At 48.4% G+C, this 15,017-nt stretch overlaps 1 protein-coding gene across 1 annotated transcript in view; it reads right to left on the bottom strand.

The window, feature by feature from the left end:
* Positions 1–39: 39 nt before the first annotated feature.
* Positions 40–15,017, bottom strand: part of pes1 (non-ribosomal peptide synthetase module) — an 18,454-nt gene continuing 3,476 nt past the window's right edge. The window contains exons 5-8 of the mRNA XM_041294060.2: positions 5,857–14,992; positions 5,427–5,806; positions 4,709–5,369; positions 40–4,658 (exon numbers count right to left, since the gene is read on the bottom strand). Of these exons, the coding sequence (XP_041149328.1) occupies positions 430–4,658; positions 4,709–5,369; positions 5,427–5,806; positions 5,857–14,992 (14,406 nt within the window). The 3' untranslated portion in view covers positions 40–429. The remainder of the gene's footprint in view (positions 4,659–4,708; positions 5,370–5,426; positions 5,807–5,856; positions 14,993–15,017) is intronic.

Genomic DNA, 15,017 nt, shown 5'->3' with positions numbered 1-15,017 from the left:
TTTAGAGATACCAGAGCTGTGCCTTGGGAGAAAAGCGGTTTCCATAATTTCGTGGCTATGACCATATGAGATTGTGTGGCTTTTGTTTTTCTTTATTTCCTAATTAACAGACTAAATAATAACAATATAATATCAAGTATCAAATATGTCAACGAATATGAATATAAATGTGTCCACTTTCAGAATGAATAGTGAAAGAAAAATGGTCCAGTTGGACAGAGTCACAAGGTTATGAAATAGCGAAGAAAATAGAAAGAATGTGTAAGAAGGTCCAATAATTTAGACAAATGAAGAATGGAGGCTGTTCCTGTTTTGCTTTTTCTTTTCTCTCTCTCTCTTTTTATTTTTATTTTTATTTTTTTTTTGGTAATGATGGAAAGGGCAAATGAACGAAGCCCATCAGTCAAACGACATCCCGTAACAATATAATCAAGCCTTCGAACTCCATTTGGTAGTAAACCTCCTGGCCAAGGTAACGGCCTTACCAAGAGGATTCCAATTGGCACTCTTTCTACCCTTGACCGAGACAGACGGAACACGAGCTCTACTCTCAACAGTCCTGGTCCTCTCCACCAAATTCTCCTGTTTAGCATTATGCAATGCTAGCACAGCCAAATGGCCCAAGAAAGTAGGATGCTCGAGCAATTCCTCGAGCCTGACCTGGAGACCTTCCTGCTCGAGACACCAGACCAATTGACCCATGCTGAAAATGTCGCCGCCCAGGCCGAAGAACGATGAGTTGAGCTGGAAGGGCGGCCGGGGCGTCTCCGGGTTTTTGTTGGGGAGGACGTGTTGCCAGGTTTTGTTGAGGATGTCTGAGTGAACGAGGAGCTCGGAGATACTTCTGCTGTTGAGGTTGGAGGTGAGGAAGTGCTCTTCTGTTGGTCTGGGGAGGTCGTCGATGACTTGGCAGGGTAGGGAGCAGAGGGTTGATGGGGAGGGAAGGGTGATTTGGGGGTTGGTGATTAGGCTGTGGGCGGTTTCGCAGAGCATGTCGAGGATCTTTGTGGCAGAGGGAGTGGTGATTGCGCTTCTTTGGGAGTAGGCGAGCGTGATATCCAGCTTGCCGTCGCCTGTTGGTTTGGAAACTACCGTGATGTCGGTGAAGTTGTCTACGACGCCGACGCCGCCCATGCGGTACATGTTGTCGTCGAGTTGCATGTGGCCTTCGTATTCGACGTTCTGGTGGAAGACGGAGGTGGTGAAAAATGTGGAATCGGGCCAGTCCGTGCAGTTTCGGATTATTTCTCTGAACCCGAGCGACTCGTAGGGCATATTGGCGACTTGTTGGTCCTGGAGGTAGCGGAAGATGTCGAGACCCGTCCATCGGTCTCCGAACTTGACTCTCACTGGAATCATGTTGAGACAGGGTCCGACGGTGCTTTCGATACCCGGGATTGTGGCGTTTCGGCCGCTGATTGTGAGCCCGAATACCACGTCGGATTGTGCGGAGAGCTTGGCTAGTGTCATGGCCCAGGCTGATTGCATGACTGTGGCGAGGGTCACGTCGCCGATGACTGTGGCTGAGATCTCGATGGCTTTCTTCTGTGCAGTGAAGGAGCCGATGTGTTGGAAGTTGTTGGGTGTTTGTCTTCTGATGATATCGGTCATCTTGGAGCCTTGTAGAAGTGTCGACCAATGTTGATAGTGCTCTGGAGTGATACTGCCAGGAAGCATGCGCATGTAGTTCGAGAAAGAGGACGTTGGGGGAATAGGGCTTCCCTCGTAACCCATTTTGATGGCCGACATGATTCGTGGAAGGCAAACGCCATCGAACTGAGTGTGCGACATTCTGATCAGGATACGATGGTGGTCGGTGTTTTTCTTTTTAACGACATAGAACTGCACATATTGTTCACCTTGTCGGGGTTCTTGTTCTCGGTCACGCTGTTGTAGGGACTCAGTGTACTCGTCCAGACTCATCTCCGTCTCGTGAACGACGATTTCTGGCCGCATCTTTCTCAAGACGACCTGGAAAAACTGGCCATGGAAGCAGACAAACACCGTCCGGAGGATGTCGAAAGCGTCGACTACCCGCAAGAAACTTTCTCTAAGTCTTCTAATGTCCAATGGGCCCTTACCGTCAAGGAAGAAGTAGTTTAACATCCATCGGGACTTGAAGAGACTTGCGGTGATTGACATAGCCTGGAAGTCGGTAACGGGGAGAACGTCGGCAATGCCACCTCTGAAGACACCAATTTTGGAGCAGATGCTGGACTGTAGAGACGAATCGTCAATCGGCATAGGCCGCAGCACGGATATTTCGTCGGGTGAAACTGCCCTAGTGATGACGACCGGTGTCTCTGGGACTTTCTCACTGAGCTGAGTGATCTCTGTATGAGTCTCAAACAATTTGGGGGTATCCTTAGCGACAACTATGGCCAGCATATCCTCGAACACTGGATTGCCGAAGACATCTGCTACACTCAACGAGAGGCCTTCCTCTCTAGCGGCGCCAACCATCTTCATAGCAGTTATACTATCACCGCCCAGCTTGAAGAAACTGCCTTTACGGTTGACAATGTTGGGAGACAGGCCCAGTGCAGAACTCCACAGTGTCCAAAGCCGTTTCTCAAGGTCAGTTGATTCCCTGGTATCGGTTGATGCTCTGCTGTAGTTGGTCAAAGTCAGCATAGAGTCTGAAAGGTCCCTTTCACGAGGCATCCGTTTCGTTGCGAATGAACCCTCCGATGCTTTGATATGAAGTTCATGCACTGTAGGTATAGCTAGCGCTCCCTCCTTGAGCATTCGGGTGATTATCTCATTGACACGGATGTCAATCAACTTTCGTAGAGCATCACTGTTGAGTACGTCCAGGTCCACCAAAGCGGAGTTACTCGTAACTGAGGGGCCTTGGCTTGGAGCAAGCTTGAGTTCCGATACAAGTCTGGACGGGCTCTCAATGAAGCACGTAAAGACTTTAGCAATAGCATCCGCCAAGTCCTTCGCCTGACTGTCAGACACTGTGTCCGTCCAGTATCTCAGCATGATACCCTCACGCCCCTTTGTTGTTTCAACATTCACAGTAACAGGATACTCGGTCGGGTCGTATGCCCTTTGCATCTCAAATGATATGGTCTTGTCACCGGAGTCTTCAGGAGCGGAACGATTCTGGATGGACAGGGTTGTGTTGAAAAGTGACTGTCCTTGTTGGCCAAGCTCATGCTGGATTTGTGCCAAAGAGCAGTTCTGGTAAGGAAGGTTTCCAATATAATCACTTTGCACCAACTTGGAGACATCCTGTAATGTCTGACCCGAGATGAACTTGACTCTGCAGCACACCATGTTAATGAAAATACCAACAGCATCGTGGATTCCAGGAACCGGAGAATCACGACCAGCGGAGGGATAACCAAAGCAGATGTCGTCTGAGCCGGTGAAGCTCCGAAGAACAACAGCCCAGGCAGAAAGCGTTAGGTTGGCAAGAGTGACAGAATTATGTTCGCAGAACTTTTGCAATTCGCCGAAACGGTTGAAGCTCATTAAATGGGAGCCAAGCTGACGATCACCGCTTGGTTTAGTAGAGAACGACAAATGACAGGGGCGAACTCCGGCGAGGTATTGTTTCCAGTGCTTCAACGCTTTATCATGCACTTGGCTCCTGGTGTACTTGATATAGTCACTGTAGCGAGGCCCGGATCCTGCAGGGAGCTGGTTGTTGTATGCCAATGCTAGGTCTCTGAAGAGAACGTCAACTGAGCCACCATCGACGATCGCGTGGTTCATCTCGATCTTCATGAGCACCCTCTCAGAGGCTGTGGTGCAGATGGTCAAATGCTGTGGGAGCTTTATCCGCCTGGTGGCGTTTATATCATGAAGCTTGACTTGATCAAGTTTAGCGAATGCAAGCGACTCGTCGCACTCGAATTCGAGAACATCATCGCCAGATGCTTTGATCACCAGCTGATCGAACGTCCCACCCTTGTAGTTACTATCGATGAACAACGTACGCAAGGCTGGGTGTCGGTTGACTACCATTGCCCATGCCTTTCGTAATAATGCTGAATCGATACGTTTGCCCTGGAGAGAACGAACTTCGAAAATACCGTGGAACATGTACCCATGCGGATCGCGAAGTTGACTGAGCAGGATACCTTCTTGTACCGGAGAGCATGGATAGATGTCTTCAACCCTATTCCAGCTTTCAACTCCCGCTCTAGGCAAAGTTTTCTTGACAAGATCATCCAGTCCAGCATAGGTTGTCGGGAGTAAGGGATAGTCACTAAGAGTTGGCGCCGGCGAATAATCCTTGAGAGACAGAACCTCCTCTTCGAGGGCCTTTCGGCACTCAGAGACCCAGTTCTGGATGCGCGATTTATGCTGCATATTTCGGTTGTATGTGAAAGAAACATGGAGCCTATCCTTGATGATGATCGCGGAGATCTCGAAGAGAGCAAATCGCGGCGTTTGAGGTCCCATGTCTCCTGTCACTTCAAAAGTTTCGGCATCAAATGCGCCGCCATAATGCTGGAACAGGGAGTCATTGCGTTCCAACTGTTGAAGTTGACCGAGGTAGTTGAAGACAACTTCTAGGGGGACTGGGAAGCTTTTAGAATCACTTCCGGTTGGATGGAGGAGACTCTGAGCAAAGTAAGATCGGCTGTCATTCGCAATTTTGCGTCTTGTATCCTTTACTCGCTTCAGAGTATCAATAATATCTAGCCTCTAGTTAGTAACGTATTGCTAATTGTCTTCAACAAAGCCATACCTGAGCCTTCGTCGACATGCAGAGGACACATTGCTGTGAACCAGCCAACTGTTCTGGAGAGATCAATACTAGCATCCCAGGCTTCGCGACCATGGCCCTCATTGTATATCATCGGGACGTTCCTATCGGTAAACACTCGACTAAAGGAATGAATAACAGCCGAGAGTAGAATCTCAACAGTCTCTGTTCGAAGAGCTTCATGACAGCGGCCAAGGAGAAAAGCAGTAGCTTCTTCGTTCAGCGTGAACGACTCCATCTTGACATGACCATAGAGATTTTGTGAGTTTGTCATGCCCCAGTAAGTTAAGTTGGGTGGCTCAATAGAGAAAGGTAGGTTAATGACACCATTTTCTCGTTTACTGTTCTCGAATTGCAGGTCGCACCAGCCCTGGAATGACAGCGGCTTATCAGAGGACAGGATACCGGTTTCAATGAACTCCTGCATGTCCTGTAGGACTATGCGCCATGACACCATATCGACGCAAAGGTGATTAGCTACAACGAATAGAACCTGCTCATGACCGCGAACTTCAAATAGATCTGCGGCGAATATTGGCCCGTTCTGGATATCCAGACACTGCTGACTTTCCGCGATCTCAGGCAACATTTCTCCTGCATTGTTGATGGAATGAGTGCGCAACCGATAAGATGAATCAATATCCTGTAGGGATTGCTTAGTTTAGGAGGTTTAGTGTCTTGCAAGTAGGATTGAACATACCTTGGTGATCGTCTGTTTCCAATTTCCATCAGAGGACTTGCTGAATCTTGCCCTAAACATAGAGTGTCGGTCAATAACCGCCTTGATGGCATTCTTCACAGTATCTGGTTTTGTCCGTTTTGTAAGGCGAACTGTCATGCTTTGGTTGAAGCGAGCTTTGCCCTGGAACTCATCGGTGGTTTGCATAAACAAGCTCTGGATCGGAGAAAGATTGAACAATTCACCAGACTTCTCTTCGTGTTTGACTGCCTGGACTATGGCAGTGGAGGTAAGAGCAAGCTCGGTTATCGACTTGCTCTGGAGAATATTGTGTAGCGTCAAGTTGAGCCCGTGTTTACGAGCCCTGGAAATAACAGCCATTCCAGTAATGCTATCACCTCCTGTGGAAAGTTAGTTTCCTGTCCATCGTAGCTGAATGAAACACACTTACCAAGGCTAACAAACGACCGGCTAGGATCAATCTTTGAGGATGGGATGTTGAGCACCTGGGTGAAGATATCACGAAGAAGATTGATGGAAGAGTCATTGTCCTCTTCATCCTTGTGCTCCGTATTACCTCGTTTGATATTGTCGTAATCCTGCATTATACGATCATATGTGGATTCGTCAATCTTTTCGACCCAGGCTGTTATCTTTTTCCTGTCTAGCTTTCCCGAGACCAGCATTGGAAGCTTTTTGATCACCGCCCATGTTTGAGGGACCATGTAGATGGGTAACTGTGACTCAAGGCTTTTCTGAATCTCTTGAAGTTCGGAATATGCAGCATCCATTTGATCCTGACTGATAAGCTCGCATGCCCCATCAGAATTAAGACCGTTCCCTGAGTTCAGAGATTCTAAAGACAACACCGCGACCAGGCGTTTCTGAATGAGCCCTGATATTGGTAGAATCACAACGGCGTGACGCACACGACGATCTTCGCACAGTCGGTGCTCAATTTCACCGAGCTCCATACGGAGACCGTGGATTTTGACTTGGTGGTCCTTACGGCTGATGTATTCAATAGAACCGTCTGAATTGTATCTTACCAAATCACCAGTCTTGTATATCCTCCTGGGTGAAGGTAGGGAGCTGGGGAAGTCTCTGATCCATGTTGGCTCATTAACAAAGGCATCCGCCGTTTTCTCCGGGCTTTTGAGGTATTCTCTTGCAAGAGCAGCACCTTCCAAAGCCAGCTCTCCTATCGCACCCAGGGGAGAGAGCCGGTTGTGATTTTCAGGGTCAACAACCCACGTCAATGTGGACGGAATGCCATAGCCAATACAAGCAGGATCGGTGCTTGGGGTCACATTGTTCAGGACCGCGAAAATAGTTGTCTCTGTTGGTCCATAGCCATTAATCAGTTTCACACGATGGGCCCACTTCATGACTACTTCCCGTGAGAGTTTCTCCCCACCGCATGCAAGCACTTTCAGAGAAGGAACTGACGATGGCTCGATAATGCTTGCGATAGATGGGGTTAAGAAAGCCCACGAGACATCCATTCGCCGAATGGCTCCGACAACGTCATTTAAGCGCTCTTCTTCACTTGGAATGCATATACAACCTCCATGCATCAGTGTGGCAAGTACTTCCATGACTGCGGCATCGAATGTAAGAGAAGCAAACTGGAACGCCCGAGAATTTTCGTTCAGGTGCACAATTGGCGAGAAAGCTGTAGCGCTGCTTGCAAGTGCGCGATGATCGATGATAATACCTTTGGGGCGGCCTGTGCTTCCTGAGGTGAAAATCGCATAAGCCATGTTTGATGGTGTAGCACGGTTAGGGCTCGGGGTCTTCCTTGTAAGAGCACTATAAGCTCGTATGGTCTCCTGACTGACAGGGACAACGGTCTTAACGGAGCCTGCATAGCGATTGCGATATTGAGGGGAGCAAAGAATGACACGAGCTTCTATCTCTTCCAGAATCTCTTTGTGTCTCGATGTTGGGTGGGCAGGATCCAGAGGCACAAACGCTCCACCTGCGATAAGAATACCAAGTATAGTAACTATCGCCCATACAGACTTATCCAAGCAAATCGGCACCAATGCTTCAGGCCCAACCCCACGGGTATTAAGATAGGCAGCGAATGAAGATGCATAGCCATACATTTCCCTGTAAGAAAGCTGACCGTCCCAGGCACAAATAGCCGCGGCCTCAGGCTGTGCAGCGCCTTTTTCCCGGATGATATCGTGAACACATCTATCAACGCGAGCTGGCTGTCGTTGGTTCCACGAAAGGATTTCTTGCTTGTCCTGAGGGCTGGCTACATCAAGGTCACCCACCTTTCTGATGTCCTTCTCAGAGACAGTGAGTAACTGCTGTATCACATGTGTGAACTGGCTCGTGAGCCTTTCAGTTTGCCAGCTGTCGAGAACAATTTCGTCATGATGGACAGTCAATACCAGCTTCGAACCGCTAATCTTACATTCAACAGTAAGTGGGTGAGTAAAGAATTCATCACTGGTTTGGTTATTTTCTGGAACCCACAGGTCTCCATTCATGACTTCCTCTTCTGTTTGTATTACTAAGAGATTCTGGAAGTCACAAGCGAAGGATGTGTTATCGTTGAGCTTCCGTATCCGTTGGAGTCCAGAGTGCTGGTGTGGTATCATCGCTGTGGTCAGCGTGCGTATATTTTGCAAGAATTGAGTGACCAGGAGCTCGTTGTCAACCTGTACGCGTGTAGGGACTGTTGTGAGGACTGGCCCGGCGACTTCAGTAATTCCACGGAGACTGATATTTCTTCCCATGAGCGTTTCACCAAAGCAGACATCATTGGAACCAGTATGGACAGAGATAACAATGGCCCATGCAGCGCGAATCAGCTCGGGTAGGGTCAAATCTTTGCTCGCTGGAGTCTGGCCGATCTCTACACTGCTGTGATGCCGATTTCCAACACGTACAGCATCCGGCGTTGAAGCCTTACTATGGGGGAAGGGCGAACATGAGATATCCGCGAGTTGTGATCTCCAGAAGTTGTCCGACTCAGACAAATCCTTGTCCTGGAGGTGGCTAATGAAAAGCTTGTATGGAAGCGTAGAGCCGGTAGCGGAAGGGTCCTTATACAGCTCTTCCACCCTCTTGAGAACCAATGGTACACTCCACCCGTCATACAATGCGTGATGTATGGTCCAAATAAAATAGCGCGAAGAGGAGTCTCCAGGCTGGACAATTGCATAGGCAGTCAGCAATCCTCCACTATGATTTGGCAGCTCTGGCGTGTCATCCATGATCTCCTCCATTGTTGTTGCAGTAGTCCAAGAAATGTGTTCCTTGTCGAGCACAGCTTGAAGGAAACCCATAGAGTCCGTATGTACAATACGAGTTCGCAGAATATCGAGTTCATCAACGGTGCGCTGCCACGCCCCTCTGAATCTCTCTAAGTTGACTTCGTCCGTAAGCTTGAAGATTGGTCGAGCGATGTAGGCTCCTTGTTGCTTAGTTGAGAGCGTAATAAGACCTTCTTGCACCGGACTGCAAGGGTAGATGTCAGATATTGATCCTTCAGATACATGACACTGGTCAGCAACTTCTCGTAAGGCTTCTTTGCGCATCGAAGAAGGAAGAAGACAAAACGGTTCGATCGTCGCCGTGTCAGCTGCCGCTTCCGAAGACTTGCATATCTTTGCCATGTCTGCCAAAATAGGGTTTGCATATATGTCGGCTACTGTCAGTGCAATGCCCTGAGAGTCCGCAGAGCTGACAAGCTTCATAGCCGAGAGAGAATCACCACCAATCCCGAAGAAGCTGTCACCAGCGCCAACGGATCCCGGTGCTAGTCCCAAAGCTTCCTCCCACAAAGCCCTAAGTTTCCCTTCAGCTCCATCTTCAGCTATTTGTCTGGAGCTGCTATTGAAGGTAGTATATTGCATCAGTTTCTCTTTTGGCAGAGGCTCAACCATGGTACGAAGCCCTTTGCGGTCAAGCTTTCCGGTTGTTGCAATCGGTAGGCGACGTACCGGGAAGAAGAGCTTCGGTATCATCACAGTGGGCAAGGACTCCTTCAGGGAGCTATGCAGCTTCTTCACAATGCTCACTGTAGTTTCATTCATAGGAAACAGTAAGTCTGACTCATTCTTGTCATGATCATCGGTAGTGAAAAAGACAGCAAGGCATTTCGCCACAGTTTTCGCTTCTGGCGTAACCACCTCAACCGCAACCTGTGTATTCGCTGGCAAATGACCGACACATTGTTGCTCAACTTCTTCCAATTCTACCCGCTGGCCGTTGAGTTTGATCTGGGTGTCCTTTCGCGAGATAAAACAAAGGCTGCCGTCAGCATTGTACCGAACAAGATCTCCAGTACGGTACATGCGCTCCTTGTTCTTGAAGATTTCCTTTAGTCCGCTATGTTCAGTCCACCGAGCGTCAGTGATAAAGACCTCCTCAGTCTTTTCAGCATTGTTGAGGTAGCCACGTCCAACATTGCAGCCTTCCAAGACCAGTTCGCCAATTGCTCCTATAGGGAGGAGACGGTGGTAATTCTTAGGATCAACGATCCAAGCCCTTCCAGCGAATGCAGTGCCGATGGAATTGTAATCCTCAGTGAGGCGTCTTCCCCCATCAGCTTTTACGCTTGCCGTCGAAGCCACAGTGGCTTCCGAAGGCCCGTACGCATTTATAACACACCTGTCTGCCCAACGGTCAACATGACTCTTTGTCATTTTTTCTCCTCCCGTTATGATTGTTCTTAATGAGGGAACGGCTTCTGGTTTCAGAGTACTTATTGATGATGGTGTCATTGTGCACATATTGACGCCCATCCTATTAATTGCCCCAGACAAGTCATTCAACCGTTCTTCTTCGCTAGGAACACAAATACAACCACCAGTCATAAGGGTAATAACGGTTTCGGAGATGTTGACATCGAATATGTAATTCGAGAATTGAAGAACACGAGCCCTGGGGCCCATTCTGAAAATCTCGGTGAATGTTGATGCAGCTATGCCAAGCGATATATGTTCAATGACTGACACTTTTGGCTTTCCTGTTGTACCGGATGTGAAAATAGCATAGGCTGCATTGTGTATGCTTGGGATAGAAGCAGGCATAATGGTCGCTGGAACTGTAAGCCCATCGATTGTTGCTTCGCAGACCGCAAACACAGTGTTGCAAAGCCGGGAAGCTTTCTCAGTATGCTTAACTGAGCACAACATGACATGAGCTCCAACATCTTCTATTAGACCCTGTAGTCGAGACTCTGGATGACTTGGATCCAAGGAGACAAATGCTCCTCCAGCCTTTAACACAGCAACTTGTGCAATGACATACCAAGCTGACTTCTCGAAAAACAAGGTGACAAATACTTCGGGTTTTACTCCAAGTCCTATGAGATACTGAGCCAGTCGAGTTGAAAGGTGCTCGACATCCGAGTACGTGAGGTTCGCGTCCCAGGAGCAAATTGCAGGGGCTGATAGAGGAAGAGATAAGGCCTGTTGCCGAATGATTTCATGTGCGCACCTTTCAGGTCTAGCTGGCAACTTCGCATTCCATTCGCATAGCTTTGTGCAAAACTGCTCGCTGAGAAAGTCGATATCACCTATCGTGCTAAGCTTAGTATCTTTGTAATGGGCAATATTCTCCAGAGCCTTGAGAAAAATGCTAGCAACATTTTCTGCTTGGCCAACTGACAAAGCCGTCGTCCAATAGTTCAGGTCGATGTGCGCATCATCGTCAGCAACCTCGACGTTGACATAAACGGGGAACTCTGCAGGATCGTAGATTGATCCCACCTCCACAAGCTGCACCTCCTCGGCGTTTGCGTTGTGCGGGGGAAGCTTTCTGTATGAGACGCCAGTGTTGAACAACGTCGTATCTGAGAGTTTCAAGGCGTGTTGTATATCAATGAGCGACGTGTTTCTGTGGGATAGTTGCTCCATATAGTCATTTTGGACTTGGTGTAGGATGTCCGTAAGCAAGCCATCTCCAGGTATCTTCATACGGCATGCCAAAAGCGTTATAACCGGCCCAACGATAGAATCAATATCCTCGACAGGCATATCTCTCAAAGAGGCCAGGTAGCTGAAGCAAACATCATCGGAGCCACAGAATTGACCGAGCGTAAGACCCCAGGCTGTGCTAATCGCAGTTGACAAAGTTACTCCAGCCCTCTCGCACGCTTCTAGGAGTTCGTTGTAGAAGTTGACGTTCAGACGAATACTTCGGAGTTGATTTTCAGAGCAGACGCCATCGTTAAGCACAGGGAAATGACAAGGCATATAGTCTGACAAATACGAGCACCAGTACTCCGTGCTGTCATCTTGCTCACGCAGATAATGCAGAAAGTTCTTGAACATCGGTCTGCGGTGTGTTTCTAGTTTCCCAGCGTATGCGAGCTGCAAGTCTCGGGCTATAATCGAAATCGAAGAACCATCCATGGAAACATGGTTGATTTCCAGTCTGCAAAACAATTTTCCAGTAGTAGTCTGACAGATAGTAAATCGGTGAGGTGGCCGATGTCCAACATAGGTCATTGGTCCCTGCTCATCAAACGCGGCGAGCACCCCATTCTCATCGATACATCTGATGATGCTCGGCTGGGAGTCGATCGTTTTTAGGACCACCTGGCAGAAAAGCTCCCGGCTTGTGAGTTTGTCCACAAATATGGTCCGTAGCATTGGGTGATGCATGACAACTTGTTGCCAAGCAAACACCAGTCGATTGAGATCAGGTTCACCCCTCGAGCCTCTCACTTCGAATGTGTCATGGACAGAGTAGAACCCTTCGTCTCGGGAACGGCTCAATAATATACCTTGCTGCATGCGCGAGCAGGGATAGATATCCTCTACTTGCTCAGGAGATTCTATTCCAGCGCTCGGCAGTCTGCTTGAGAACATCGTTTCGAGCTCTTCATACGTTAAGGAAAGCATTGGGAAATCGCTCAAAGTTGGTTTTGGCGCATGAGACTGCAATTTCGGACCGAGATGTTTGAGCAGATTATGAAAGTTTGAGATCCAATCTCGGATAGATTGCTGATGCTTCATATATCTGTTGAAAGAAAACGTAAAACGTAGCTGTCCTTGAACAGCCATCGCAGAGATCTCAAAAAGGGCAAATCGCGGGGTTTTCTCGCCAAAATCTGCTGCTCCTCCACCGCGACCGGTCTCCCCAGCCATCTGATTCATAAGCTGGAAGAGGCCATCCTGTCTCTGCAGGTCTCGGTGCTGGCCAACATAGTTGAATGAGATTTCCATGGGGCTAGGATGACCACGATCTTTGGCATCGCCAACCAGGCGCCGTGCAAAATCTTGTCTGCCATTATCCGTAACACGTCGACGGAGATCCTTGACACCTATGAGTGTTTTTACAGGATCATCTTCCGCAATGTGTTGTAAGGTTATTGGGTGCAGAATGGTAAACCACCCAACAGTACGCGAAATGTCAATTCCAGAGTCCCAAACCTCCCTACCGTGGCCTTCGTTGTAGATCACTGGTAGAGGTCGGTCACTAAATGTCTTCTGGAAAGAATGCAGAAGGGAGGCGAGAAACACATCAATAGGTTCGGTCTGAAGACATTGGTGACAGTCCATCAGGAGAGTATGCGTGCTCTCTGCATCGACCTGAAAGGTTTCGCAGTCCACATCACCGTAAGTCATAGGACATTCCTCCATCCCCCAATAGGCGAGGTCTGGCGGAGGAAGGTTATCCAAGGCTATGTTCGGTTCTTGGCATTTGTTTGCTTGCAGTTGACACCAAGTCTGGAAAGGAAGAGAGCCAGTTTGCGATGTAGCCTCATCCGGGTTCAACAATAACTCTTCCAGATCTTCCAGGATAATCCGCCACGAAACAATATCGACAACCAGATGGTGAGCAACAAGAGATAAAACAAATTCCTCTCCATTTCCAATAAACATATCAACTGCTATAACGGGTCCAGTGAAGGCATTAATGCTTGACTGGCTATCGGCAATGGCATGCTCAATCTGACCTTGACAATTCACATCATGCAAGCGCCAACGGTAAGAACCAGCAATGTCTTCTGTAATACGCTGCTGTAATCCTTCAGGACCCAAGTCAGTCAATCGTGATCTGAGCATAGAATGGCGGCTAATGAGTATTTCAATGCAGCGGCGCAGGTCATGCTCGTCGACTTGTTGATTTAGGCGCGTCAGTACGCTCTGGTTGAAATGCCCCTGGCCCTCTTGGCGCACCATGAAATGAAGCTTTTGAATTGGCGAGAGGCTAAATGGTTTCTCGATGGTTTCCTCATAGGATGCTGGCTGTTGAATATCTTTTGCACGGGTTGCCAAGTCCCTAATTGACTTGCTCCGAAGTATATCTTGAACTGTGATACCAATTCCCTGCTTTGCGCAGAAGCCGACACATGTTAATCCGGCAATAGAGTCACCTCCCAGACTCAGAAAGCTTTCGTTGAGACTGATGTGGTTTCTAGGGACATTGAGGACGCGGCTCCATATGGAAGCCAGTTGCTCCTCTGTCGCGTTTCCAGACCGAGTGCTACTATCGTCAGGCATGGGGTCAAGCTTGGCGAGTTGGATATTTGGGTCATTTTCCAGGCTGCCAACCCAATTCGCAGTTGCCTTTCTGTCTAGTTTACCGGATACAAGCATTGGCAAAGCCTCGACACATAACCACACAGTGGGGATCATATACGCTGGTAAGCGTGCCGACAATCGATCACGTATCTGAGATATGATTGAATTCTTCTTTGAATCGTCAAGAAGTCTCAGGGGTGCCGGCTCCGGGTCTGAAATGTCGTCGAAAATAGGCAAAGATAATACCGCTACTATTCTGCCTTCAGAGAACCCAGACTTCGGGAGGAACACAAGGCTGTGCTTTATATTTGAATCGGTATTCAGGTTGTCTTCGATTTCGCCCAACTCAATTCTTTGTCCGTGAAACTTTACTTGTGTGTCCTTTCTTCCTATATACGTCAGCGAACCAGCTTCGGAATTGTACCTTACCAAATCGCCGGTCTTATAAAACCTCCGGCCGGGATCTCCACCCTGGCCTTTCGCCCAGGAGGGGTCATAAATGAAAACCTCAGCAGTCTTCTGCTGATTGTTAACGTATCCTCGAGCTAGAGAAGGTCCCTCGGCTAGCATTTCCCCAACACAACCAACAGGAACAAGCTGATTGTGATCATCTGGATCTACAATCCAGCAACGGATTCCCGTAGGAAGACCAATATCCCTGCTATCAGAGGATCTAGTGACGTTTGAATTAACGGCAGCTGTAACGGCAGTCTCCGTGGGCCCAAACCCATTCACAAGGTTGATTTTGGACCATGTTTCCAGGTGTGATTGAGACATTGCCTCACCGGCGAGCACAAGAGTCTCAAGTCGAGGAACATCTGAGATACTGATGAAGTCAACGAATGATGGCGTCAAAGTAGCATGGTTCACTCTCATGTCGTTGATTACTTTAGTAATGTTGTTTAAGCGTGCTTCTTCGCTTGGCACACAAGTGCAAGCCCCAACCAACAGCACTGTTAAGATTTCAACCAAGCTCGCATCGAATGTATGTGCTGCGAATTGTAGTAAACGAGAGTTGGAAAACACACGGAGCCGTGGTGCATGAGCCATTGCACTGGATACATATGCTTTATGCTCCATCAAAGTACCCTATGCACGTTAATTCGAGGAATTT

Source organism: Aspergillus flavus, chromosome 6, assembly GCF_009017415.1.
Source record: "Aspergillus flavus chromosome 6, complete sequence".
Classification (NCBI taxonomy): Eukaryota; Fungi; Ascomycota; class Eurotiomycetes; order Eurotiales; family Aspergillaceae; genus Aspergillus; species Aspergillus flavus.
This window is presented reverse-complemented; position numbering and strand designations above follow the sequence as displayed.